The sequence below is a fragment of the Leiobunum rupestre genome, chromosome 3 (genome assembly GCF_980474605.1).
Source record: "Leiobunum rupestre chromosome 3, qqLeiRupe1.1.hap1, whole genome shotgun sequence".
In the NCBI taxonomy this organism is placed as follows: Eukaryota; Metazoa; Arthropoda; class Arachnida; order Opiliones; family Sclerosomatidae; genus Leiobunum; species Leiobunum rupestre.
In genome coordinates this window covers 64753716-64776839 of record NC_143386.1, presented here as the reverse complement: position 1 = coordinate 64776839, position 23124 = coordinate 64753716, and the positions used below count along the sequence as shown (strand labels likewise).

Below are 23124 nucleotides of genomic sequence, written 5' to 3'. Positions count from 1 at the left end.
GGATGACAACCAAAAATGTTTTAATTTAAAAAAAAATTGTTTGTTATTCACGGACCCAAAGTATTAAGGACAATGCGAACGTAAGCGGGCAAGGCACTCTTGACCCGCCTGTGACCTTCTGGGAGGGGCGTGGCACCTCTGCCTGGGCATTGCTTCGCGGGGTCAGTGAAAACTGGGGTGCATAATCCAGCTAGGAACGAAGTTTGGTCTTGGATCACAGTTCTCAGCCCATCCGCAGCCTCTTTCCCGCAGGCTGCTTGGGCCACTTTGTTGGTGCACGTGTCAAAGGTTAGGAATACGCTGTGGAACCTCAATTGATTAATCTTTTTGTTCTCGAGGAATTGACTACGTCTTTAGAGTCACTTACCAACACGAAGACAGTAGCTGTTCCGGTTTATCCTCCAAAGTCGATGCCTCGACGCCCTTCAAGAATTCCGTGGTGCATTGGGCGCCCCCTAGCGCTTCTCTTAAGCAACTGCCGTGCTTTACCATATCTGAGGGACATTTAGGAACTTAGGTATGTATTCTGAGAGACACCAAAGAAACGTCACATACCTACGGAACCTCCGGTCGCGTTTCCCGCGCAAGTTTTGTCATTGCCTTCTTGAATGGCGTGATTCACGTAGGGTTCGATGATTTTGGACGATATTATAGTTGGACAGGCCTTCACTTTATCTTTGACGCATTGTAAACCTTCGTTCAGGGTTCTGGTCATCGGAAAAATCAAAATAATGTTTTTAGAATCAATTTTAGAATGCGCGGGTAAGATGATAAATATATTTACGCCTATATTAAAAGGTGGGTAAAAATGTTAACCCACCCTGCGAGATTTTAATTTTTATGGAGACGACATTCCCGTCTCGCGTAGTAACGGAATAGCAGTTTCTTATTATTAGTCTTTCATATAAATTTAAATTGTACTGGGCATTTTTACCAAATTTTAATATAGGCGTATAATGGGGCTTATAATGTAAGAGTAGTTAGCACTTTCCGAGGTTAAGGGTAAAATTAAGTGTAAAGAGCTATTCTGCTCCATTGTAATGCTAATACATCTTGCCAAAAAATCATCTATTACTCTCTTCCACCCCGTTGAACATCACTGCCAAAACTTGGATGACAGCTTTGGTTATAAGTTTAGGCTGCGTAACATAAACTCTATATTTCACTTTCATGGACACTTTCAGTTTCATGGAAAGCAGCTATCCGAGCCGTTCGACGAATTTTAACCCTTACTCGTAATAAAGATTTGCAAAAATGAGTGATACTTACAAACAGTACTTGCGAAATTCGTCTTGATTGGAGGGGATTGTTTTGGGATCGGACATCACCGAATACAGCTTGTCACCGCATTCGTCCATTTGGATATTGTCGCATTGGTCCTGCCCATGAACCAGGCTTACTTTGGGATATAATTATCGTCAATTAATTTTGATGTAAACGCGCTTTGCATAAATAAAATGAATGATATTATTTGTTTATTTTAAAAATAGTTCTTGTACTCACTCGCCAGGCAGATCCCAAACAGTAACGAAACTCGCACCACTTTTGAATCCATCCTAGACCTGTAAGTTCTTCCGTAGGGATAATAATCCGTCGAAAAGGAAACCTTGTTTTTATACAAATCCTCGTCAGAAATGTTACTTTACTCCCAGCTATATTCCAAAGCCTCGTTTCAAACGATTTGGTAGAAAGTACAATTTGAACTAAGGGCTATTGCAAAATGTACCCTACGCACTCGTTGTGAAAAAGCCAGTTTTTCTGTACGCGATTCTGTCTTTCGTTTTATGGACGTTGATCTTATTTGATATCGAAATTTCTTTTTAAGTATAACTATTCTACAGACACTATAAGATTAATATTAATTTAAAAAGGATTTAACTTTGGACGTTTGTCGGTCAGTATTGTGAGTTTCTTGGCTAAGACGATGTCGCTATCTTATAAGGTTTACTTTCTTGTTGTTTTTTTTGTAATTTTTTTTCATAACTGACACGGTAACCTCACAGGTTTGTCAACCGGTTTTAAGAGCCCTCTAATATACCGATCAATTAAAACCCCACTTTCTAATTTTTAATCCAACGGTTTTTACGAATTATGTTTGAAGTAGGCTGTAAGTTTATAAGGATCCAAGACAATTTTTATTTTGAATACACGAACCAAAACCACTTTCTTCTTAACTCAGTTTACGTCAAGCCCTAAATCGAAAATATAAACAAAATTTCCGAAAAGATTTCCGAATATGGGGCATTTCTTAATTACTTTATTGAAAAAATGAAACTTCATAGTCTTTGAAATACAAACAATTTTTTTTCCTTAAAATATTAGAAAATATGAACGTATAAGAATCATTTCCTTACTATCTTGCAAAGGGTTGTGTTGACGGAAATAAAGAATATGTTCGTATAAAGCTAATTTCAGTGTTTGATATTTTAAATTATAGTTTATGGTCCAAGAACGTTGATGAAAATATCGTTGAATCCGACTAGAACGTTGGTGACTTTTCTGAGGTCTTTCGTCGAGGCACTTTTGGACAATTTGGAGACGCATTTGTCCGTTTTATTTCTGACCACTGGCCGGCACGTTCTGTGAAGGAAATTGGACAGGGTCTCGCTCAGGGCAAGCCTGGCTTTAGCCGCCTTGGAACCACAAGCGTCTTGTATGGCAACGTACGAACAACGGTTGTACTCCTCGGATGCGCTGCAATATTTTAATTTAATTCATTCATTTCATTCCTATAACCATAAGTCCATAATTATTCTCCATAAGTGGGTCCATGAGATGCGTCACTTATTACATACTTTCCAGACCACAAAGCAACATTATTCTTATAATAGGTAGACTCCAAAAGTCAGTGGGGATTAGAATTCGTTTCCTCTATCTTGTGAAGACTCACTTCCCCTATGTCATAACATATTATGTTTCGTCTTGCTCGACCAGATAGAGGTAACGAAATTTTATCAATAACTTTCTAAATATTCAAATTCAAATTCAAATATTTTATTATAAATTTGGTTTTTTACAATGGCATTAGAGGGCCAAGTCATCATGCGACTTAACGAGATAACAAATTAAGAGATATTTGGTTAGTTGAAAAATTATATTAAAAAAAATTACCTTAAAACATAGCAAGAGTTACACCTAGGAGCAACAAACACAAGGAGAACGCAGCTAGCCTTTAAACATGCTAACGAAAAGTTGTGTACGAATTTCATTGGACGAGTGTCACGAGCCTTTACGCTGAACGTTTTACGGGCGGGGGGGGAAGACAATTTCCGAATTTTCCCCTTCCGACGGCAACAGGCGTTAAAGCGTCTAGCCAATGAAAAACGTACGCAAGAAAATCCACGACTTTTGACGGGTTGCGTGCTCCTTGTGGGGGGTGTTGTGTTTGTTGCTCCTAGGTTACACAGACGTGTAATAATAATTTCAGCTATAGTGACGTAATTCAGTGCGTCAGTTAGTCGAAATATTTACTGATACCTTTGCGTGAGGTGACGTAAAATTGGCGTCATAGCTAAGACGGTAACGGCCTCTAGTGAGATAAATACGTGACTTAAAAGCAGATTATCAGCCACCGGTTATAGCCCTCAGCACGGCTCACTATGACGATGAGACAAAGAGCGAATATTCGACCTAATGACTTAGTCTGAAGTTTACCATAAATGCAGAGCCGAACTGGACCACATGGCAAAAGGAAGGCAACCCCCTGCGCCATAGCTACAAGTAGTTGCTTAGACACCCTGATTTAGAACCAAGGACTTAAGAAGCCCTTTTCCCAAACACACTTGCTTTTAGGTATTCTAGAACGGCTCTCAGTGAAAATTTAAGCGTTTGCCATTTGACCGACGTTAATGATCTCACTCCAATCGGCATAGAAATGAAACATGTTTTGAAGATTCGATATATTTTGTGCTCTAGCTAAAAAGGCTCGCACTAAAAAATTACTCTAAATGAACCGAGCGAGTTCGAACACGAAAAAAAGCTTGCTCCGAGAGGAACGAGCAAGTTGGAACCATCAAACAACTGGCTTCAAGTGGACCGAACGAGTTGGAACAAGCAAAAAAGCTCGATCCGAGAGGACCGAGCTAGTTGGAACACGCAAAACCTTGCTCCGAGCGGACCAAACGAATATTAACAAGCAAACAACTGGCTACGGGTGAAACGAGCAAGATGGAACACGCAAAACCTTGCTCCGAGTGGACCAAGCGAGTTGAAACAAGCAAACAACTGGCTCTGAGTGAAACGAGCAGGCTGGAACACGCAAAACCTTGCTCCGAGTGGACCAAACGAGTTTTAACAAGCAAACAACTGGCTCCGAGTGAAACGAGCAAGATGGAACACGCAAAACCTTGCTCCGAGTGGACCAAGCGAGTTGAAACAAGCAAACAACTGGCTCTGAGTGAAACGAGCAGGCTGGAACACGCAAAACCTTGCTCCGAGTGGACCAAACGAGTTTTAACAAGCAAACAACTGGCTCCGAGTGAAACGAGCAAGATGGAACACGCAAAACCTTGCTCCGAGTGGACCAAGCGAGTTGAAACAAGCAAACAACTGGCTCCGAGCGAAACGAGCAAGTTGGAACACGCAAAACCTTGCTCCGAGCGCACCAAACGAGTTTTAACAAGCAAACAACTGGCTCTGAGTGAAACGAGCAAGCTGGAACACGCAAAACCTTGCTCCGAGCGGACCAAACGAGTTGGATCAACCAAAAAGCTCGCTCCGAGCGAAACGAGCAAGGTGGAACACGCAAACGTCGATCTGTAAAATCGGCAGATCGGTTTCGAGCGATCTCAGAGCCCACCCGAAAATTGATCGCAGCAGATCTGAGGACGCAATAGGAACATAAAAACCTGCTCGGGGTAATTTCGAGCAGTCAAATGGGAAACACACTTATTTGATACTTAATTATCTTACCAGCAAGCTGAGAACAACTGTTCCTTAGGGTCACTTTCTGTCAAAGCTGTTTCGACCGCGTTGAAGAAGTTTCGGGAACACGAGAATCCGGCCAACTTCTCCCTGAGACACTGGCTGTACGGTATGAGTCCTGTGGTAATGATGCGTCACAATTCGGTTTGCACTTTAATTTGAATGTACCCACTTTTGCCCAACTGGGTTCCGTTGTTTCCACACACGACTTGGATGGTAGGTGGTAATGACCTCAAGTATCTCGATTTGATCTTGGACGATATGATACGCGGACATTCTTTGAGGCGGTCCTTCAAGCATTTAAATCCAGCGTTCATGCCTCTGTTCAATTCGTACGATTCGCGTGTTACAAAATTGAACTATATTTGGTCCCCCATGACTAGAGTAAAAATCTTCTCATCCAAGTAAAAACATGAATGTATTCAGTTCTACCATGAATCGTAAGTGGTTCATAGGTCAAAAATGGGATGCACAGTTTAACCCCAACGGAAATGAAAAACTGGATACGCCCAAATTTTACATCTACCAATTGCGTCGTACACTTAAAGGGAATATACACTTCAGTATTTGTATCGCCACCCCTGCTACAGGGTTCCAATATTGACCGCTTACATTTTGAAATTATTAAGATCTTTCTTAAAGAACGATTTGGAGGTTATATTCCCATTCGAACCTAGAGCTCTACGTAACAAATAAATTAACTGACAAAATTTCGATTAATTGTAAATATTTTGGTTAACTATTTATTTATAAATATTATCATAAGCCTATCAACCCTATGATATTATCCATGGATAAACAACGATTTAACATGCAAAAAATAATTTATATTTTCGGATAATTGTAGGTTATGTATAAAAATAAAATAACTGGTCAATTTTTATCCAAACGCCGAGCTCTACTCGAACCACAAAACCTTTTAGATATGGCCCATATTAGTTTTCCACGAATTACTTGTAGTTCTTAGAAAAATAATTATACTATTACAAAATCATAATTAAAGGGTAAACATTTTTTAAATACATTTTCGACCTAAGCCTTGCCAATGCAACTAGCCACTAACGTCATACCAAAGGACGTGCAGTTCGATATACATGGTAGACACGAATATCATATAATCAGCTATTTTTTACTGTAGTAAATCTTTGCAACGGAGTACAAATCACTTAATCACAAATTTTCTAAACTTACACAATGAAAATAGTAATAGAAAAATAATCAACCTACTGACAGATAATATCCAAATCTTCATTATTACTTGGCGTTGTGACTGGTCTATGCAGGATACTATATATTTGGTTCCCGCAAGAATCCAAGGTTATGGAGTCGCACCGATCTCCGTAACAGTTTACGATCAACACTACATACGTGAACGCGAAAAAATAATTACTTATTGTCATTTTTATTTACCTGAGGTGGATGTCCGCCAACGCACCAAGGGTCACGAGTGTCGGGAGCCAGGGTATCATGTCGCTGTTGTTGATTGAAAGACTTGGTAGGAAAGTACCTAAAGCTGTAACTGGCGTCTAGCTGTAATTCCGACGTCGATCTGCATGGCGCGGTTGGTATGTAAGGCGTTAACTGTTTCTAAAATCATTCCCATGAAATTCAGTTCAAGGTGGGCCTTGTGGCTCGTACCGTATTCGTGGCTATTAACATTTTGAGGTTTTTATATTGACAACTTTTCTTTTCTATACTTACAACTCGCCCTCCCAGTCTGGAAAACCTCCGAGGCGATACGGAATATAGAAAACTAGAAATTAAAATTCTACTTTTTCTTTCATTTTCAACAATTGGTTGAAAAGTAAATGAGATATTGAGTGAAATGATATTTAGATCGATTTATTTTATTTAAATAAACTTCTCCAACAACATACGCGACGAAATACAAAACGCGTGGTAATTACAAGTATTTTATACAAGGGTAAAATGACTGAACAGGTATTTAAATTACATCGTTCATTTGAGAGCTCGAAGGTTTTATACTTTGCGCTATCAGGGCCATATCCCGGGAAGATGCGGGACTGGTTGGCACTGCGTAATGACCCAATCTGTATTGGATTACAGGGCCTTTAGCTTCAGGGAGGTAAGAGCGCGGTTTAAGGTCCGAGTAGATTGTAGAATATGTCGTTTAGCGTCGCGAGAACGTTGGTGACACGTCGATGGTTTTTCGGAAGTCTATTTGGTGGGAGGTACGCGCACTTGTGTCCGTCCCTGGCCAACACGGGTTCGCATTCCCTGACCAAGAATCCAGAGAGGGTGTCGGTCAGCTCCTGCTTGGCATCAGCCGCTCGTTTTCCGCAGTTTGTTAAGACGTGCAAGTATGTGCATTGGTCGTACTTCTGGGCGTAGCTTTATACACCGTGAGAAGAAATTTAATTTATATCTTTAGGTCAATTTCTATTTGTACTTACCAGCAAACAGCCAGTAATTGTTCCTCGGCTGTGCGTTCGTACAGCGCACCCTCCGCTTCGTCGAACCATGTTTGCGGACAACTGAAACTTTGCAATCTTTGGCGGTAGCAAACTCCGTGCGGTATTAGCTCTGAGTAATTAGCGAAATGCATTTTTTAGAACAGTAATTAAACTTTTAGCGGCATTATTTAGAAAAAAATTTACTTTCTCCGATTCCGCCATAGTCGCAAATTTCTCCAAAGATTCTAGGTAAAGATTCGAGATAACCAGGAGCTAATTGGGATGACATAATGGTTGGACATATTTCCAATCTTTCTTTAACGCACTCCATACCGGCTCTCATTGACCTAATATCGAAATATATCGCTTTTATCGTAAAATAAATTTTACAGTTGAACGACTTTCGAAACGACCTTTCGAACGAGTACCAACATGCCTGTGTTACAAGCAACATTTGTAGCGCAACGCCCCCTATTGTTGATACGAAAAACTAAAACTTCGTTGTTAAAAAAATGTCACCTTAGGTGTGTGAGTACTCGTTCGAAAGAGCTTGACGAGGCCAATCCAAAAACACCCTCCACGCCATTTTAATATAAAAGAGTAACGCGAAATATCGAAAACAATCGTCACTCACATGCAAGTTTTTGATAAATCTTCTCTATCTCTGGGGAAAGAAGTTGGTCGATGAATCATGGCGTAAATCAGGTATCCGCACGTATCCAAATTAATAGAATCGCATTTATCAACGGGCCGCTTTTGACCGTAAACACAGCCTATAATGAAAAATACAATAGAGCCGTATATTAATCTCGGACCCAGTTTCGAAATAGTGGCGTACTAACCAGTCGAGACGAGAGCTAAAACAAACAACAGCCACATGTTCTCGAATCGGACGCCAAACTAACGGGCATCCAGAGCGTACCGACTCCTTTTTTGAAGCGAAAAATTCCAGCCAGGAAATATTTGGATAGCGCTCTCCCAAAATAAATAGTTCAAGGCGCGCGTAACCAAAGGAGAAAGTGACAGATCAATACGCAGCCTCTGGTAAGAAAGCACTCATTACACTCTTAAAAAGCATTTTATATCGGTTTTGATCAGGCCATTAGCACTCGCCCTCCCCGTTGGGCTCACTAACACTCTTTCTTTTCAGCGTTTAGTTTCCTCCTCGGGAAGAATCCTGATTTTTAGCGAGCTGAAGTCATTCCCAACTCTCCATAAATCTTCTCAAAAACCCATTGACGCGTAACGGAGGCGTTTCTGGAATTGCGTCGAACGTCTGCCGTGGTAAGAGTGAACCGCCCTTATTCTTAAACCCAATACCGACGCGTTATTATTACACGGTACCATTCAGTGACCGCGGGAAAACAATTTCCAAACGATATTAATTTGGTAATAGGTCTATACCCACGTTGAAACGGAACACAATATATTCTAGTTAGACCACTTTTTTTCTTAATATACAGCGAATTTCGTTGTAGATTCGTCAAAAGAGGTCTTAGCTCCTACTGACTGCAACGGGTTTGTTATAAATATCGAATATAATTTCGATACGTTTAATTTTTCCGTAGCTTTCGGCAACGAGCTTTACATTGCCCACCAATAAAATGTTGATTATACGGTTCAGATACACGCTTTTTTGCATTAATTGAAGCGAAGCGAGCGGAGCTTTCCTTATCATAGTAACCGAGTTGCCCTGCGCAAATAGTCTTAGTCGATAGCTACGCCGCAAAATTTTCGTTTTGAAAACGAAAACATTTGAGAGAGTTGGCCCATGGTTGGCTTTTTTCGGTCTATCGAAATCTGGCAGCCTTTCCTGCCTTCCAGCCTGTATCTCCATATTGAAAATGGCCGACGATTACGCCGCCGAAAATATTTTACTAAACTGATCGGCGGCGTTTTTTACCGTTATTTTGAATTATCGACTAAGACTATTGAGAAAATATTTCCATAAAAAACGATTTTGAACAATGGCCAGTTTTTACGACCAAGGCTTATCTTCAAAAATTTAAGCCCTTAATTTTTTATTAAAATGCATTAATTAATATAATTTGTTTTAGTAGAAGTAATTTCTGGAGATTTCAAATTTTACATAAAATCTTCATCATTTAAAAATGCCAGTGAAAAATGTTTTTTGTTTATATGATGAGACTAATATTCGTAATAAAATATTGTGTCGCTCAACAGAAATACCAAGAAATATGCTTACAACAATTTCCTCTAATATTATGCAATAAATAATCATTTCAAAGACTTATGTAAGTTAAGTTATGGTCCAAAAAGGATTACGTCCTTGCTTTTCACCCAGCATTTTATTTTTATCACATTCGACAAATTAGTCAAAAAAAAGAGTTATTCACTTAAATCAAAATCAAAAGTTGCCACGTCCTGAAAAGTGGGAATTATAACTGGTATTACATACAGGTGAAAAGTCAAAGAATTTGAATATAGGTCTAAAACTTCAGGGAAAGGTAAGGTTAATTTTAAAAATTTATAAAAATGTCAGTGAAAGTGAATGAAATAAAATAGAATTTTTGAAATTGGTAAAATGTCTTGGGAAACTTTAATATAGGTCTAAAGCGTTAGGGAAAGGTCAGGGAATTCTAAGAACTTATATAAATGTCAGGGAAAGTTAATTAAATAATATAAAATTTTTATGTCAGGGGAGATCAAGGAAAATAATATAGAATTTTTCAAATTTGGGTAAAAAGTTTTGGGAAAGTCAGTGAATTTTAAAATAGGCCTAAATGTCAGGGAAAGGCCAAGGAATTAGAAAATAGGCCTAAATGTCAGGGAAAGGCCAAGGAATTAGAAAATAGGCCTAAGCATCAGGGAAAGGCCAGGGAATTTTAAAATAGGCCTAAGCATCAGGGAAAGGCCAGGGAATTTTAAAATAGGCCTAAAAGTCAGGGAAAGGCCAGGGAATTTTAAAATAGGCCTAAAAGTCAGGGAAAGGCCAGGGAATTTTAAAATAGGCCTAAAAGTCAGGGAAAGGCCAGGGAATTTTAAAATAGGCCTAAAAGTCAGGGAAAGGCCAGGGAATTTTAAAATAGGCCTAAAAGTCAGGGAAAGGCCAGGGAATTTTAAAATAGGCCTAAAAGTCAGGGAAAGGCCAGGGAATTTTAAAATAGGCCTAAAAGTCAGGGAAAGGCCAGGGAATTTTAAAATAGGCCTAAAAGTCAGGGAAAGGCCAGGGAATTTTAAAATAGGCCTAAAAGTCAGGGAAAGGCCAGGGAATTTTAAAATAGGCCTAAAAGTCAGGGAAATACCAGGGTATTTTAAAATAGGCCTAAAAGTCAGGGAAATACCAGGGTATTTTAAAATAGGCCTAAAAGTCAGGGAAATACCAGGGTATTTTAAAATAGGCCTAAAAGTCAGGGAAATACCAGGGTATTTTAAAATAGGCCTAAAAGTCAGGGAAAGACCAGGGAATTTTAAGAATCGATAAAAATGTCAGGAAAGTCTAGGAATTTCTAAATATCCTTAATTAATCAGGGAAATGTCATAGAATTTTTTAAATTGTCCCAAAAATCTTGGGAAAGTTAGGGAATTTGAAAACAGGCTTAAAAAAACAAGAAAAGCTTAAGTTCATATCGTTTTACGAATTTGTAAAAAGTCAAGGAAAGGTTAGGGAATTTAAATTTATCTTTAAACTGCTATGAAAAAATAAAAATTTTGTAAGCGTTCCAATACATTATTTGTTAAAACCACCTGAATTAAAAATAATATGATGAAGTAAATAACTTCTAATAAATTTAAAATATAAAGTTGATAATTATCTTATTTTGACCTTATAAAGATCTGGAAAAATCTAAAAAAAGTTTGAATGTGAAAATATTGCCCCGTAAATATCGCAAATAAAATTAATACTAGCTTACTTCGCTTCAGTGTTGGCTCACTACAGCTGATAACCTAGTTTATTTCCATTAATAATACTTGGGTATAGCTAGACATGCGCCTTCAGATATTTTAAAATACAACTCTATACAAGAAGCATTTGATACGCCTTTTTTTAATAAATGGTGTTAATCACTTCCTACATTCTCTTCCGAATTATACCGGAATTTTTTTGTGACCAATAAAAATCGTTTTCAATTTAATTAATCTAGGTATTTATAACTTCAATTTATGGGAGATTAAAGTTATAATTTTTGACTTCGAGTAAAAAAAGTGTCGTTAAATGTAACAAGTTCAATAGCGCTATTTATCTGTAAGTCGTTATAATATTTTGCCAATTTACACCACGCGTTTCGTCTCCCGAGGTTAATAACATAAATGTTCAATCGAGTCCATCTGATGATATTTCGAAGAGTGAAAAATATCATATTAAAATTGAAGAGTTGCGAGTGAAATTACACTGCTAAGCAGTAATTATATAGCTCAATCGGTCGTGTTCAATCATCCATTGAGTAACCACGTTTAAAAATATAAATTTTGTAGATTAAAATAGCGGTTTTCCCTTTTACGCCTATAACAAAACTTTCGTTTGTAAATTTCGATTTTTCTCGAATATTTAAAATCAATAATTATTGATTCACCGTGAATAAAGAATCTTGGTCTTTCACGCGTATTTAACATGCATCATTAAAATATGAAGGTCATATTTTTTTACAATCAGAAGTAAATAAGAAAGTATAATCATATAAGTATGTTATTCGCTAGTATACTCCATTGGTTTCTCAAAGTACTTTTTGGAAGAAAAAATTGTTAAAGTTATTTTTACTAAAACTGTTACATCCGGTTAAATATGATTTTAAAATAAGTAAATATAGCTACGTGGTGTCATTTTTACATTTTTACATGTTTCACTTTTATTAAACTACTTTCACTTTTATAGCCCTAGCCCAAAAACTATAATAGTTACTTTTTGGAACCATAAAATATTATTAGTCATCACGTATTTCATTTTAAAATGAAATAGGAAAAAAAATTCGAAATTTTTACTCTAATATTTGCAACGCGAATATATATGGTAAAATTTAAAATGACGTGAGGTTTACACAAGGAAAACAATATTAAATATTATTTAATTTGAATGAAACCGTGATATGAGCTCACGCAAAGCTCGAATAACTTACGTTACTAATATTTTCTGTATAATTAAGCTCATATAAATCATTATTTTCCTTATACGTCACAGAAAAGTTATCTTAAACATTAGTCTGGACAGGAAATTATATGTTTATACACTCTGAATGTCTAAGGGAGACTACAGTGGCCTTGATGATTCTCACAGAAACGGGCGTGGTTTACAGGCGAGATTTTCGCGCGCGACGTCTTCCAGCCAATGATTTTGAACATAAGTGCTACGTCATACATTCGATGTGGTTTAACCTAGTGAAGCCACGCCCCGTTTCTCCAGACGAATGTGTTGCACGGTGCCAGTAAATCCTTAGACATTCCTAATGTATACATCTATAATTTCCTGGTATGGAAACAACTATTTTGTTTATTTTTTAGTGAATTTTTATCCTACTAAGCTGAAAAGTTGAACAAAATTGGTGAAAACCACCCAGTATTGTTTTTGATTTACAAAAGGGAAACTTCAGTCTAATGAGGTATACGATTTCGTGTTGCTCTAATTCTAGCCCTCTGTTAATCCCATCGAATCGCAGCCACTAAGGCATGACCGCATTGACAAATTTCCCTGTTTTTAGTTTTACTTTAGAACATAATTACCCCCCAAACAAAATACAGAAGAGACATTGAAACTGTCACTTCCGGGAAACGTTGAAAGCAGCTCGTGAAAAGGCGTAAGGAACCATTCGCTAATTACGTAACGTACTACAAGCGTTACTAAATGTTACGTCACATATCATAATCTAAATTAGCAATTAGGAAATGAAAACTTTTTTTCTTATTCGTAATAGTATGATTAGTTTTCTCGAGGTAAAATAATAAATAAATTCGCTTAATTTTTAAGGAAATTTAATAAATTCGTGATGCTTTTGTAATTCAGGGTTTGACTATTTGTCACGTAATAGACGCTAGCATAAACTCTATTTATATCTTATTCAACTTGTTAAAAAGTTCCACGCGCGTCTTGATATTTTAGCGTAAACGGGCTCGAGCGATTTCGCGCGTGCTCCTGAAATATAAAAAAAACGCACGAGCCTTTTACGTTAACATATTAAAGAGCACGTGGAACATTTTAACAAGTTGAACAAGACATGAATAATTTATGCTAGCGCCTATTAAACCAAATATTATTCTTCTTTACGAGGGGAACGGGTGTCGAAAAGTTTTTTTATATGACGTCATTTGTGAACAGCCCCCTCTCATCCCTCCCTGGGGTACATTCAGCAGCGGGGTGGGGTGCATTTGGCCGACTCCTCATTTGACAGTACCTAGCCAAACGCACCTAGTATCGTCCAACCGCCAAATGAGCAGTCGGCCAAAAGAGCAGTGTGTCAGAATTTATAGCCCGGCGTACCTAATAACAGAGACCATACCACGGGAGGCCTATCATCATAGTGCCCTACGCCAGCGTCCACCTAGCCCGGACAGGTGACAAATCCAGCATGGGTCGCACCTTTGACGCGAGCCACCCAACCCAGCATAAGGTGCAGCAATGGGTGGACCAATCCCCACTTCGCACACAGCAGTGGGAGTAAGAGTGGATGCTGTAGCAACTCCAGCCGTCACCCTACTTACGTAGGTAAAGAGTCAAACCCTTTGGAGAGAGCTCCTAAAGGGGAACGACGAGCACACAGCAGTCCAAGTAACCCGGCACAGCTGGCACCGGAGATCCCGGTGTGAGTCCAAAAGGCCGGGAAATAGGACTGCCGTGCCCGCATACCGAGGCCCGCCGCCCCACAGCAGGCTACCCAATCCGCCGAGGTGGCCAGTTTGCACGGACCCTCTCCGTTAGCCTGAGCCGAAGCTCAGTTTCCAGCCCAAACCTGACCGAAGTCGGAGGTGAAGATAGGACCATTTGATCAGAGCTAACATCTCCCAGTGCGCCACCGCCCTTATGGGTTACAAGAGCCGGACCCCGACTCCCCGGTAAAGCCACCAGTTATTGCACACTCTAACCCATTGAGGGCCCGGCCAAACGAGCAAGTCGGCCAAACGAGCAGTCGGACAAATGAGCAGTCCATTTGTCCGACTTCTCAGTCGGACAAATGGACAGTCGGCGTAACGTGTATTTTGTGGTCGGCCAAACGAAACTCTCCCCCGCAGCGCTCATCGGACTCGCCGATTTGTAATCGCTGACATCGGTTTCCTACTGTACACTTTTAAACGTTTCCGGTTTTGACGTCACGATGGTCATCGGTTACTCACCGAAGTCATCGGCTTCAAGAGCCGGTTTTTCCGATGACTGACGTCATCACTGACGTAAACCAACTATAAATTCAACGTCATTTAAAAAATCACCGATGACTGAATAAAAGCGTTCAGCAACTAACGACGTCATTATGACGAAAAAGCTCATCGGTGCAAAATATCAAATCCATCGGGTTTTTTTCCGTTGACTGTTACTGAGTGTTACTGAACGTACCCCTGAAGTTCGATTCCAATATTTTTTAGCGCCATCTGTTTTTACAAAAAATCGATACCGAAAGACAGTGGGTGAAAATTTGGTTACCCCACCTCGTGTATATTTACTTCCCATAAGTCATAACGTCGTCTGCTCCGTCGTCTTCCCTTAATCTTGGGACAGTAAGAAAGCAGTGGCGTCGCTAGGCTGTTTAAGGAGGCGCTTTAGCCAACTGAAACTTTTTTGAAGCGCCACCTAAAATTTTCTGAAAGCGCCTTCTAAAATTTCCGAATTTTTCACTTCGATTTAAAAAAAATGCTTTTTTAAAAAAGACACCAAAAACTTCATTTATTCGGACTCGATACTTCAACTTTCCTCATCTTTTCGGGAGGGGGGTTTCCCTGCTACCCCATCTCCCTCAACGGGACGCCCCTGACCAGGGCTTATGGCTTAAAGGGACTTTTAAGGGAGAGCTGTGGGGGGGTTGGAGTCCATTTAAAATACGTCATTCGGTCGCCGCTCGTCGAATTTACAAAGTTACACTATGAGTACGTTTCAGTGACGATTTTTGAATGGACTTTCGACCTCTCACACCTCCCTTGATAGTCCCTTTAAGCGCCACCAATTTTGAAATCCTGGCGACGCCACTGTACGATAGCAGATAATGTTATGACGTAGGGAAACTAGGTCTTCACAAAAAGAGATCACCCACTGACTTTCAAAATCGATTTATTGGAAACACGTATGAGAGCTGGCTCCCATAAATCAGACTTACTTTCCCCAAATTCCTCCTCTTTTACCGTTTTTACGCTGGAGCGCCATCTACGTTATTTACATGGAGTAAAAGTGTTCTAAATTTTAAATAAATATTTAATGAAAATATTTGTTTATTTTCTAAGTTATAAAAATATAAAAAATTATAAAAATATTTCCTTAATTAATTGATGTAACCATTGTTTAATTATTTTTAACGAGTTTCTGCAATAGAGGGCACTGTTGACAATTCAACATGAAATTCCCCCCCCCCCCCGCCCGAATCCCCCTCTTTTACCCGGTTGGGGGAAAAGAAAGAGGGACCCAATGATGTAGATTAAATGGAGATCCAAATCCGCCTTCCAGGACCTACCGTTTCGCGGGACAGTATTTGTTGAGTTGGAGAGTTAGGCCTAGTAAATGAACTTAATCAAATCGTGCTGGCGCCATCTATCGTGTTATTGGAAACCTAGATCTTAATATATTTTGCAAAAGTGTCTGCTTACAGTATTATTTTGAGGGAAAAACATTCTAGAAACAAATGGCGCCAACACGATTGGATAAAGTTGAAATTTAAGCCTAATTCTCCAACTCAAATAAAACTAGTCCCGTGAATCCCAGATTCGTTTGTATCTCTAGTTCATGTTCTACCTCATTGGTGGGACCACGTAGAAAGAATTCAAGGGGACTCACTGCGCAGGCTTTAAAAATTACGCCTTAAAACTGGGAATAGGAAAATCACGATTAATTTTAGTTCGATGTGGACAAACTTGGGGTCGCTGAAGTCGATTTCCGGCGTAGTTTCGTTGAGAAGCTGGAGCGTTCACGTTCAATTTTGACAAAATGGCGCCATTGTTGTCGGTTAAATGATAAGGCTTAGTAAGTTTTAGACCTTTTATTTTTGAAATTGGCACTTTAAAAGTTTAAGTAATGGCAATTAACCATTGTGTTAATTAAAAATAGCCAGTAAGCCGCGTATAGCTGAGGTTTTTTTTATCTAATTCACTGGAATTCATTTCAGTTCTTAACTTAAAAAAGATTAATGAACTAAGCCTAACCTAACTTTATCGCACATACTGTCGCCTAAGCCCCGACTAAACCCCTCGTAGGGATAGTTGAACCTAGGAGCAATAAACACAAGGAGAACGCAGCTAGCCTTTAAACACGCTAACGCAGTGTTGTGTACAAATTTCATTGGACGAGCCTTTACGCTGAACATTTTACGGAAAGGGGGAAGACAATTTCCTAATTTTCCCCTTCCGACGGCAGCAGGCGCTAAAGCGTCTAACCGATGAAAACTGAAAAATACACGACTTCCAGGGACTAGTAGGCCACACTTTGAAGCTCTCTGGCGCTCTTTAACTCATCGTAGGAAAATGGGGGGAAAACAGGCATACTTCTCAACTCACCCCCTATAACTCCTTGAAATTTTTGCATAACCTTTTGAAACACCCTGTATAACTACTTTTAAAATTGGGGGCGAAAATTAGTTTGAAAAAAAACGCCAGGTGTCCCTCCTTTCTGAATCTATTCTGTGCCCCGTTATTCGTGTTTTCGCAGATATAGCTTTGCATTTTCTCGCCGCTAGAGCGCCATTAGGACAGGTTTCCAGGTTTTTGCTAAACATGGAATAACCCTATACGTTAATTAATCCAAAATGCTATAGTTTTGAAAATTTCTTGCCACTAGAGTGCCATTAGCAAACGTTATTTCGATTTACTTGAACCGAAATATCCCGGCGTGTTAATTAATCCATGTTCCTCACGTCAGAGAAATATTTCGAGAGTTGCAAAAGCCATAGACAGTTTCAGCATGATATAAACATTCAGTTAGTAATATTTCAAATAGTCTTACGTCATAACATTACCGGAAGTGAGTCGAGATGAAATTTCCATGCCTCAATCGATCCTAAAAAAAAGGTAAAAACTATATTTCAGCGTGTATACTATAGATGGCGATAGCGTACGTGACGTTTATTTATTTGGATCGTTAGAAAGCACGATTTTACCGCCATCTAGTTTTTTATCATATTTTTGCCGCCTTAAGTAATCCGTTACGTAAAGTGTAGATATTTATCTCTAGGAAGTTAATTTAGTTTAATAATTATTCCGAAATAATTTTTAATAACATGCAATTTTAATTAAACGCGTTAAAATTTATGCCACTCTGCTTTTTTTTCTAATTAGCAATTCCACCCCTTCATAAATTAAGACGTGATTTTCGGGTATAACGATTGAAACTGGTTCCATTTTCGGGTGTAACGTGTCGTAAGAGAGGGCCAATAACCAGAATAATTATTATTATCATATTTTGAGTGGCTTTTTTTACGCGCGTGTCTAAGAGACCTATTTCTTGGGAAACCGACATCGCGGCTCGCAGACACGCTATTAAACAGGTTAAGTCCGCTCTGGGACACGCGTAGGAGAAACGTATAAGGGTTCACAATAAAGCTACGTCTATCCGTTCCCCGTATACGCTTTCTGTCGTTGGCTTAAACTCTCTATTTAGTAGTTTTTTTCTCGTGAAGTTACTCAACGTTTTCTAATATATTCCGTGGAAGTTAGATTATAAGGAACTCATCGGAACAAATATTTTGTTTTTGAAGTTTTGCTTATTTTTGCCTTTGAATTAAGGGCTGTTTATTATTTTTTAAACTTGCCGGATTGTCTAATTTCATAAACACAAAAATATTAAAGGTTCACAGAAATATTTGAAAAATTTGACCCGAATTTCTTAGTGATAGCAGATAGGATCAAAGACTAGAACAATAAATTTCAGAATTCAACCTATACTGTGCTCTGTGCTTCTAAAAGACTGGTGAAATTTAAATAGTGTTGACTGTGTTGTAAGTCCGAAAATGACCGAGGCCTTTTTTCCGGAAAATTTTCCGTATTTTTCCGAAAAAAATAAAAAAAAAAGTTTTAATTCCATGATTAGTCTAATATTGTTTGCCAATTTAAATAAAGCGGCATTTTCGCCTCATTTTTGCGAATCTATAAGTAAAACTAAATCTCTAGACTAGTTTAAGCTGATTAACAATGTAACACTATTAATGTTTTGTAGTATGTTTACTGTTATTAGACATTTTATATCGATAAAAAGTTAAAAAAATTAAAAACCCTTAAAATGTAATTTATGTTTCAATTTTTTATTTTTCCGATTTGCGGAAAATTTTCTAAAAAATGCATTACTTTAAAATTTGTTTATTTGTCATAATTGTTTATAATTTTATTTTATTATTTCATAAGACACAGTATCCAATAAGTGTATTCCCTATACAATAAACTCCTATTATTACAGGAATGCTTATCGAGGCAGATTTTCGTCTCGATGTGGCTGACGGTTTTTTTGACGTCACTATGGTAATTTAAAAAACAACAACGTGAGAGGGGAGCGCGCGCAAAGTGGATTTTTTCTCTCGTAGGCGGGGCCAAAGCCGTCAGGAGTGGTTTTACCATACGCGATACGCCAGGATAAGCATTCCAAGTAGATGGATTTCTGATTATTATTAAAAGAAGTAAATTCTAAATCGAAGAAAACACACGTAACTAGCGTTAGTTTCCCGTAGATTCAAATAAATCTGGTGAACTTTGGCGATTCACCACTTTAAGGGTTATTATTTTTGTCGCGAATCCAATCGGACAATCGATTACAATTCTAGCGACATAGGTTTGAAAATTGAAAACGCGCATTGCTCTAATTTGGGAAAAATCGAAAATTCAACCAAAAATCGATACACTTTTCTCCTTAAAGGGGATATAGTATTTCTGTCGCCACAAAAGGTTTCCAACGGACTTGCAATTACGGGTAGTCCGGGGGTCATTGACTCTCGAAATAAATCATTCAAAGAGGGGTCAAAGGTCACCAGGACACCCAATTTAAATGAAAAACGTTTTAGAAAATTTCACAATATATCTTAAACTATTTGCTTTTCCTGTCGTTCATGTATATATTTATTTAATTTTAACTCCCCCACAAGTCAGTGACCATCATGAAAAATAGACACGAGGAGGGCCAGGGGTCTTAAGGACCCCCGGAAAAAAATACCACTATTTGCAAGTCTGGTTTCCAATGTGGCGTGTGACTTTTTCAGCACTGGTTTGGGGTTTGTTACGAAGCAAATCATTATTTTGTGGGGGATGATTTGGATATTATGTTCCATTTAATTTACAACTTGATAAAACATAAAAAAATATTAAACAGGCTCCCTTACACTTCTTCGAATGGTAGCTAACCTTCTTAGTTTTTGGGGCATATTTTGAAAGGAAATATTTTATTTTAAATAAATTATATTGAAAATTTAAATTAAATATTAACAATTTATCATGTTTATTCTTAAGGTTTAACTATTCGTTATAGGGGCCCTAAACAAGCCCATTAATATTTAGCATTTTTTCCGACGGGTCGGACATTCGTAAAAATCCCATACACCCTAGAAAAAATGATTTTAAACATTTTTTGAAAGCAACTTGAAAATTCCGAAATCTGACCGAAACTCATTTTCAAAATCTCCAAACCCGCCTAAAAACTAGGAATCAACAAGAAAGTTCAAATTAAGTTTCTGATTTCTGAAATTCAAAATTTTCAAAAGTTGGATAAATCTCCAAAATTATCCAGCTCTATAAATATTTGGAGCTTATCAAACGTAATATTGATACAATTGTCACAAAACCTTTGGCTGCAAATTTCTAGCTCGATCGATACGATATTGAATTCAGAATATGTAGGAATTGTAGAGATTCTAAGCCCCACCCTAGCATACTATTTATTGGAAGTTTGTCCACTTTCGATTTTCCGTGACCCTTTTCGCACAAACTAACGCCATCTATGTTTACGTTTTGTGTTTAAAAAGCAGACGAACTTACGCTACGAAGGAGGTGAGGGTGGTACCAGAGACTGTTGTTATTGCCCCAATTCTTAAATAATAATAATATAAAATCAGCTAGGCTAATATCGAAGGCACCACATTATGCCCAAGTCATCTATCGACTTTTAATGCCTTTAATTCAGGTGGCCGGGTAACAACGCGTAGGAGGGTGGTGGCAAGCCCTTCATGCCACGCGAGCCAACAGCTCCCTACACTCACTATTACCGCTAACCTCAACAAGTTTTTATTTTAAGTACCTGCAATGCATTATTGGAAAGACAAATTAATTTTAAGGTGTTCAGAATTTCTTCAAGGGGATCAAACCGTGAAACCTAATTGAAATGGGGGTTAAAATATAAATTTTTACGCAAAAGCATTAACGACCAAATTTTCGATTTACAGATTTTGGTTTTATTTCACATTATTTTATACGTTAAATTCAATTTTGAACTAATTTTCGAATTTAAAATTTTTGTTCTTAGAGAAATGACTTGTTGCAAAACGCATTATTTTAGGTTTTTGCATTATTTTCAAACCAAAAACGCATTAATGTGTTTTTTTTCTTTAAAGGTCAAATCAAGACGCATTTTTTTGGCGTTTTAAGACATAAATAATCCAACAAATACGTGGCAAAAAGCATTTTTTTATGATATTTCTGAAATATCGTTTGGCCTGTAAATTGTTTAGTACCAGAATATAATTTGAGTTGAAAAATCCAAGTCTACTATATAAACTTGAAAGAAGTAAGTTGGGGTATCTGAAGGCAAAGAAAGGTTTTCTCCATATTTTGGTTTTGGTCGTTAATGCTTTTGTGCTTTGCACGGCAGTACAATATTCGAGGGTTTTGAAATCGTCCCCTTTTCTACACCAATGTGTAATACACTTTTTAAGTGCTTATGCACTAACAATGTAAGTACACGCAGTTCGGAAATTGATTTAAGTATTTGAAGCGAGGAGAGCTGCAATTTTATTCTCGGGTAAGTGTATTTCTAGAAAGGCACGCTATTTCGTGGTTTGAATCATGGACCAAGAATCTAACGGGACTCACTGTTCCCGATATTTTAACACGGTAGGCGTGACCTAAATCAGAAAGCTTACTGAGGTACATCAGCCGCTTTGAAGCGCCTCAAGAATTCTGTTCAACTATCACTACGAGAGGTTTAGTCGGGGCTAAAGTTAGGCTAGGCTTTTTTTAAGAAGACCCCTTCAATTTTCCAATTTCCCTGTACAGTAGCGCCAAACATTTCTATAAAGCCAAAGGCAAGAGCGGCCAGAGCTGCAAACGTTTGTGTTCCACACCAAATACCTGAGGTTATATTCCCTTTAAGAAATGAAATGAATTCCAATGAATTTGATAAAAAAAACCTCAGCCTTACGCGGCTTACTGGTTATTTTTACTCAACACAATGTTTAATGGCCATTACCAAGAATGTATTTATTTATAATCAGGGAGAATGAATATGTCGAGACTATCGACGGACACGTTGAGGCCCTAGGAAAAAAGTAGGCGGTCTTAATTTTTTGCGTCCTCGCAGCAGCGTTAATCGCGTCGAAAAACGTAATTTTTAAGAACCAATGAGATTGCAGTATTATTTGATTTTATTACAGCGGAGGAGCATACCGGGGGCCCCAACCAGGGCCGGACTTAGAGATCCTGGGCCCATAGGCAGATAAGGAGTCTGGGCCCCCTTTTCACGTGCTGCATTTACTCTTATCCCTGGAACTACGCTGTGCCTGAATTTACCTGATTCAGCGTAGAAGTCTGAGCTCTACGGTTATATTACTAAATAAAAGCTCTTAACAATCGTCGACTAAATATGCGATAATTATGCAACATTGAGATTAAAGGCTGCGTCCGTAAACTGCCAGGCAGAATACAGTAATTACAGTCACTGGAGGGCCCCTTCCAAGGATGGTCCCCTAGGCCACGGCCTAGGTTGGCCTAGGCGTAAATACGGCACTGGCCCGAACGGGTGGAATTGGAGAAACGCTAAAAATAATCTCGACACATTCATTCTCCCTGAGTATAAATAAATGCATTCTTGCCATTACTTAAACTTTTAAAGGTCCAATTTCAAAAATAAAAGATCTAAAACTTACTAAGCCTCATCATTTAACCGACAACAACCCCGGAAATCGACTTCAGCGACGCCAAGTTTGTCCACATTGAACTAAAATTACCCTAGATTTTCCTATTCCCAGTATTAAATTGTGGTTTTGAAGGCCTGAACAGACTGTGAGTCCCCTTAGATTCTTGGTCCATGCTTGGATCGAGTTCTACAATACACGCGCGCAAAGAAAAAAGTACCAATATACGCGTAGACAACATACAACATGTACTTACGACATTCATTTTCTCTCCGTCTCCCCCGAAAAGATTAGTAACCAGTCACGTGACTCGGCGGAAAAATGTCCCAGCGCTTTTTTCACCGAATGCAAAAAAAACGATTAACTTTCCCTCCACCCTGCTTCGATATCGTTTTCAATAACTCCCGACTACAACTTTTATCGCAGCCTGGGTCGTTAACGTTCTCTTCTTGAATTTCGATTGCAAAATCATTTTCAACAAGCCCTCTCTCGCCGAGATGCTCAAACAAATAGAGCACTCGTGTCTCTTATAACACGATCCAATTAAGCGCGTTTCATGACCGAGCCTAAACAAATGCGTGAAGACAGTTTGGTAATTTCAT

General features: G+C 38.5%; 3 protein-coding genes across 7 annotated transcripts; all 3 read right to left on the bottom strand.

Moving 5' to 3' along the window:
* Window positions 1-47: 47 nt before the first annotated feature.
* Window positions 48-1561, bottom strand: LOC149954267 (uncharacterized). Its single transcript, XM_090169868.1, has 5 exons — window positions 1504-1561; window positions 1270-1399; window positions 556-707; window positions 368-494; window positions 48-300 (listed from the first exon to the last, which is right to left on the bottom strand). Exons 1-5 carry the CDS (start codon window positions 1553-1555, stop codon window positions 48-50), a joined length of 714 nt encoding a protein of 237 aa, XP_090025994.1. The 5' UTR covers window positions 1556-1561.
* Window positions 1562-2383: 822 nt separating this feature from the next.
* On the bottom strand, window positions 2384-5285 carry LOC149954266 (uncharacterized). The gene is made up of 3 exons (XM_090170307.1): window positions 5096-5285; window positions 4912-5041; window positions 2384-2694 (listed from the first exon to the last, which is right to left on the bottom strand). The coding sequence occupies exons 1-3, from the start codon at window positions 5238-5240 to the stop codon at window positions 2439-2441; spliced, it is 531 nt and encodes a 176-aa protein (XP_090026433.1). The 5' UTR covers window positions 5241-5285; the 3' UTR covers window positions 2384-2438.
* Window positions 5286-6754: 1469 nt separating this feature from the next.
* Window positions 6755-23096, bottom strand: LOC149954265 (uncharacterized). 5 transcript variants are annotated; one of them, XM_090170304.1, is made up of 8 exons: window positions 22779-23096; window positions 17422-17475; window positions 15590-15665; window positions 8180-8376; window positions 7972-8110; window positions 7542-7684; window positions 7338-7467; window positions 6755-7275 (listed from the first exon to the last, which is right to left on the bottom strand). In XM_090170304.1, the coding sequence occupies exons 4-8, from the start codon at window positions 8214-8216 to the stop codon at window positions 7023-7025; spliced, it is 702 nt and encodes a 233-aa protein (XP_090026430.1). In that variant the 5' UTR covers window positions 8217-8376; window positions 15590-15665; window positions 17422-17475; window positions 22779-23096; the 3' UTR covers window positions 6755-7022. The 5 variants fall into 5 exon arrangements, with proteins under 5 accessions (XP_090026430.1, XP_090026431.1, XP_090026429.1 ...); XM_090170305.1 differs by lacking the exon at window positions 8180-8376; XM_090170303.1 differs by lacking the exon at window positions 15590-15665 and having other exon boundaries at window positions 8180-8378.
* Between the last annotated feature and the right edge of the window lie 28 nt (window positions 23097-23124).

Bases quoted from the DNA above. Each gene is read 5' to 3' on its own strand.
- LOC149954265 (XM_090170304.1), bottom strand. From the start codon at position 8,216: ATGTGGCTGTTGTTTGTTTTAGCTCTCGTCTCGACTG. The intron at 7,685-7,971 runs GTGAGTGACGAT...TTTCGATATTAG, and splicing joins GATTTATCAAAAACTTGCAT to GTCAATGAGAGCCGGTATGG. The intron at 7,468-7,541 runs GTAAATTTTTTT...CTAATTACTCAG, and splicing joins CTATGGCGGAATCGGAGAAA to AGCTAATACCGCACGGAGTT.
- LOC149954267 (XM_090169868.1), bottom strand. From the start codon at position 1,555: ATGGATTCAAAAGTGGTGCGAGTTTCGTTACTGTTTGGGATCTGCCTG. The intron at 708-1,269 runs GTAAGTATCACT...TCCGATGACCAG, and splicing joins GAATTTCGCAAGTACTGTTT to AACCCTGAACGAAGGTTTAC. The intron at 495-555 runs GTATGTGACGTT...AATGTCCCTCAG, and splicing joins CGCGACCGGAGGTTCCGTAG to ATATGGTAAAGCACGGCAGT.
- LOC149954266 (XM_090170307.1), bottom strand. From the start codon at position 5,240: ATGAACGCTGGATTTAAATGCTTGAAGGACCGCCTCAAAGAATGTCCG. The intron at 5,042-5,095 runs GTGGGTACATTC...TCATTACCACAG, and splicing joins CGGAACCCAGTTGGGCAAAA to GACTCATACCGTACAGCCAG. The intron at 2,695-4,911 runs GTAAGATAATTA...AAAATATTGCAG, and splicing joins CAGTTGTTCTCAGCTTGCTG to CGCATCCGAGGAGTACAACC.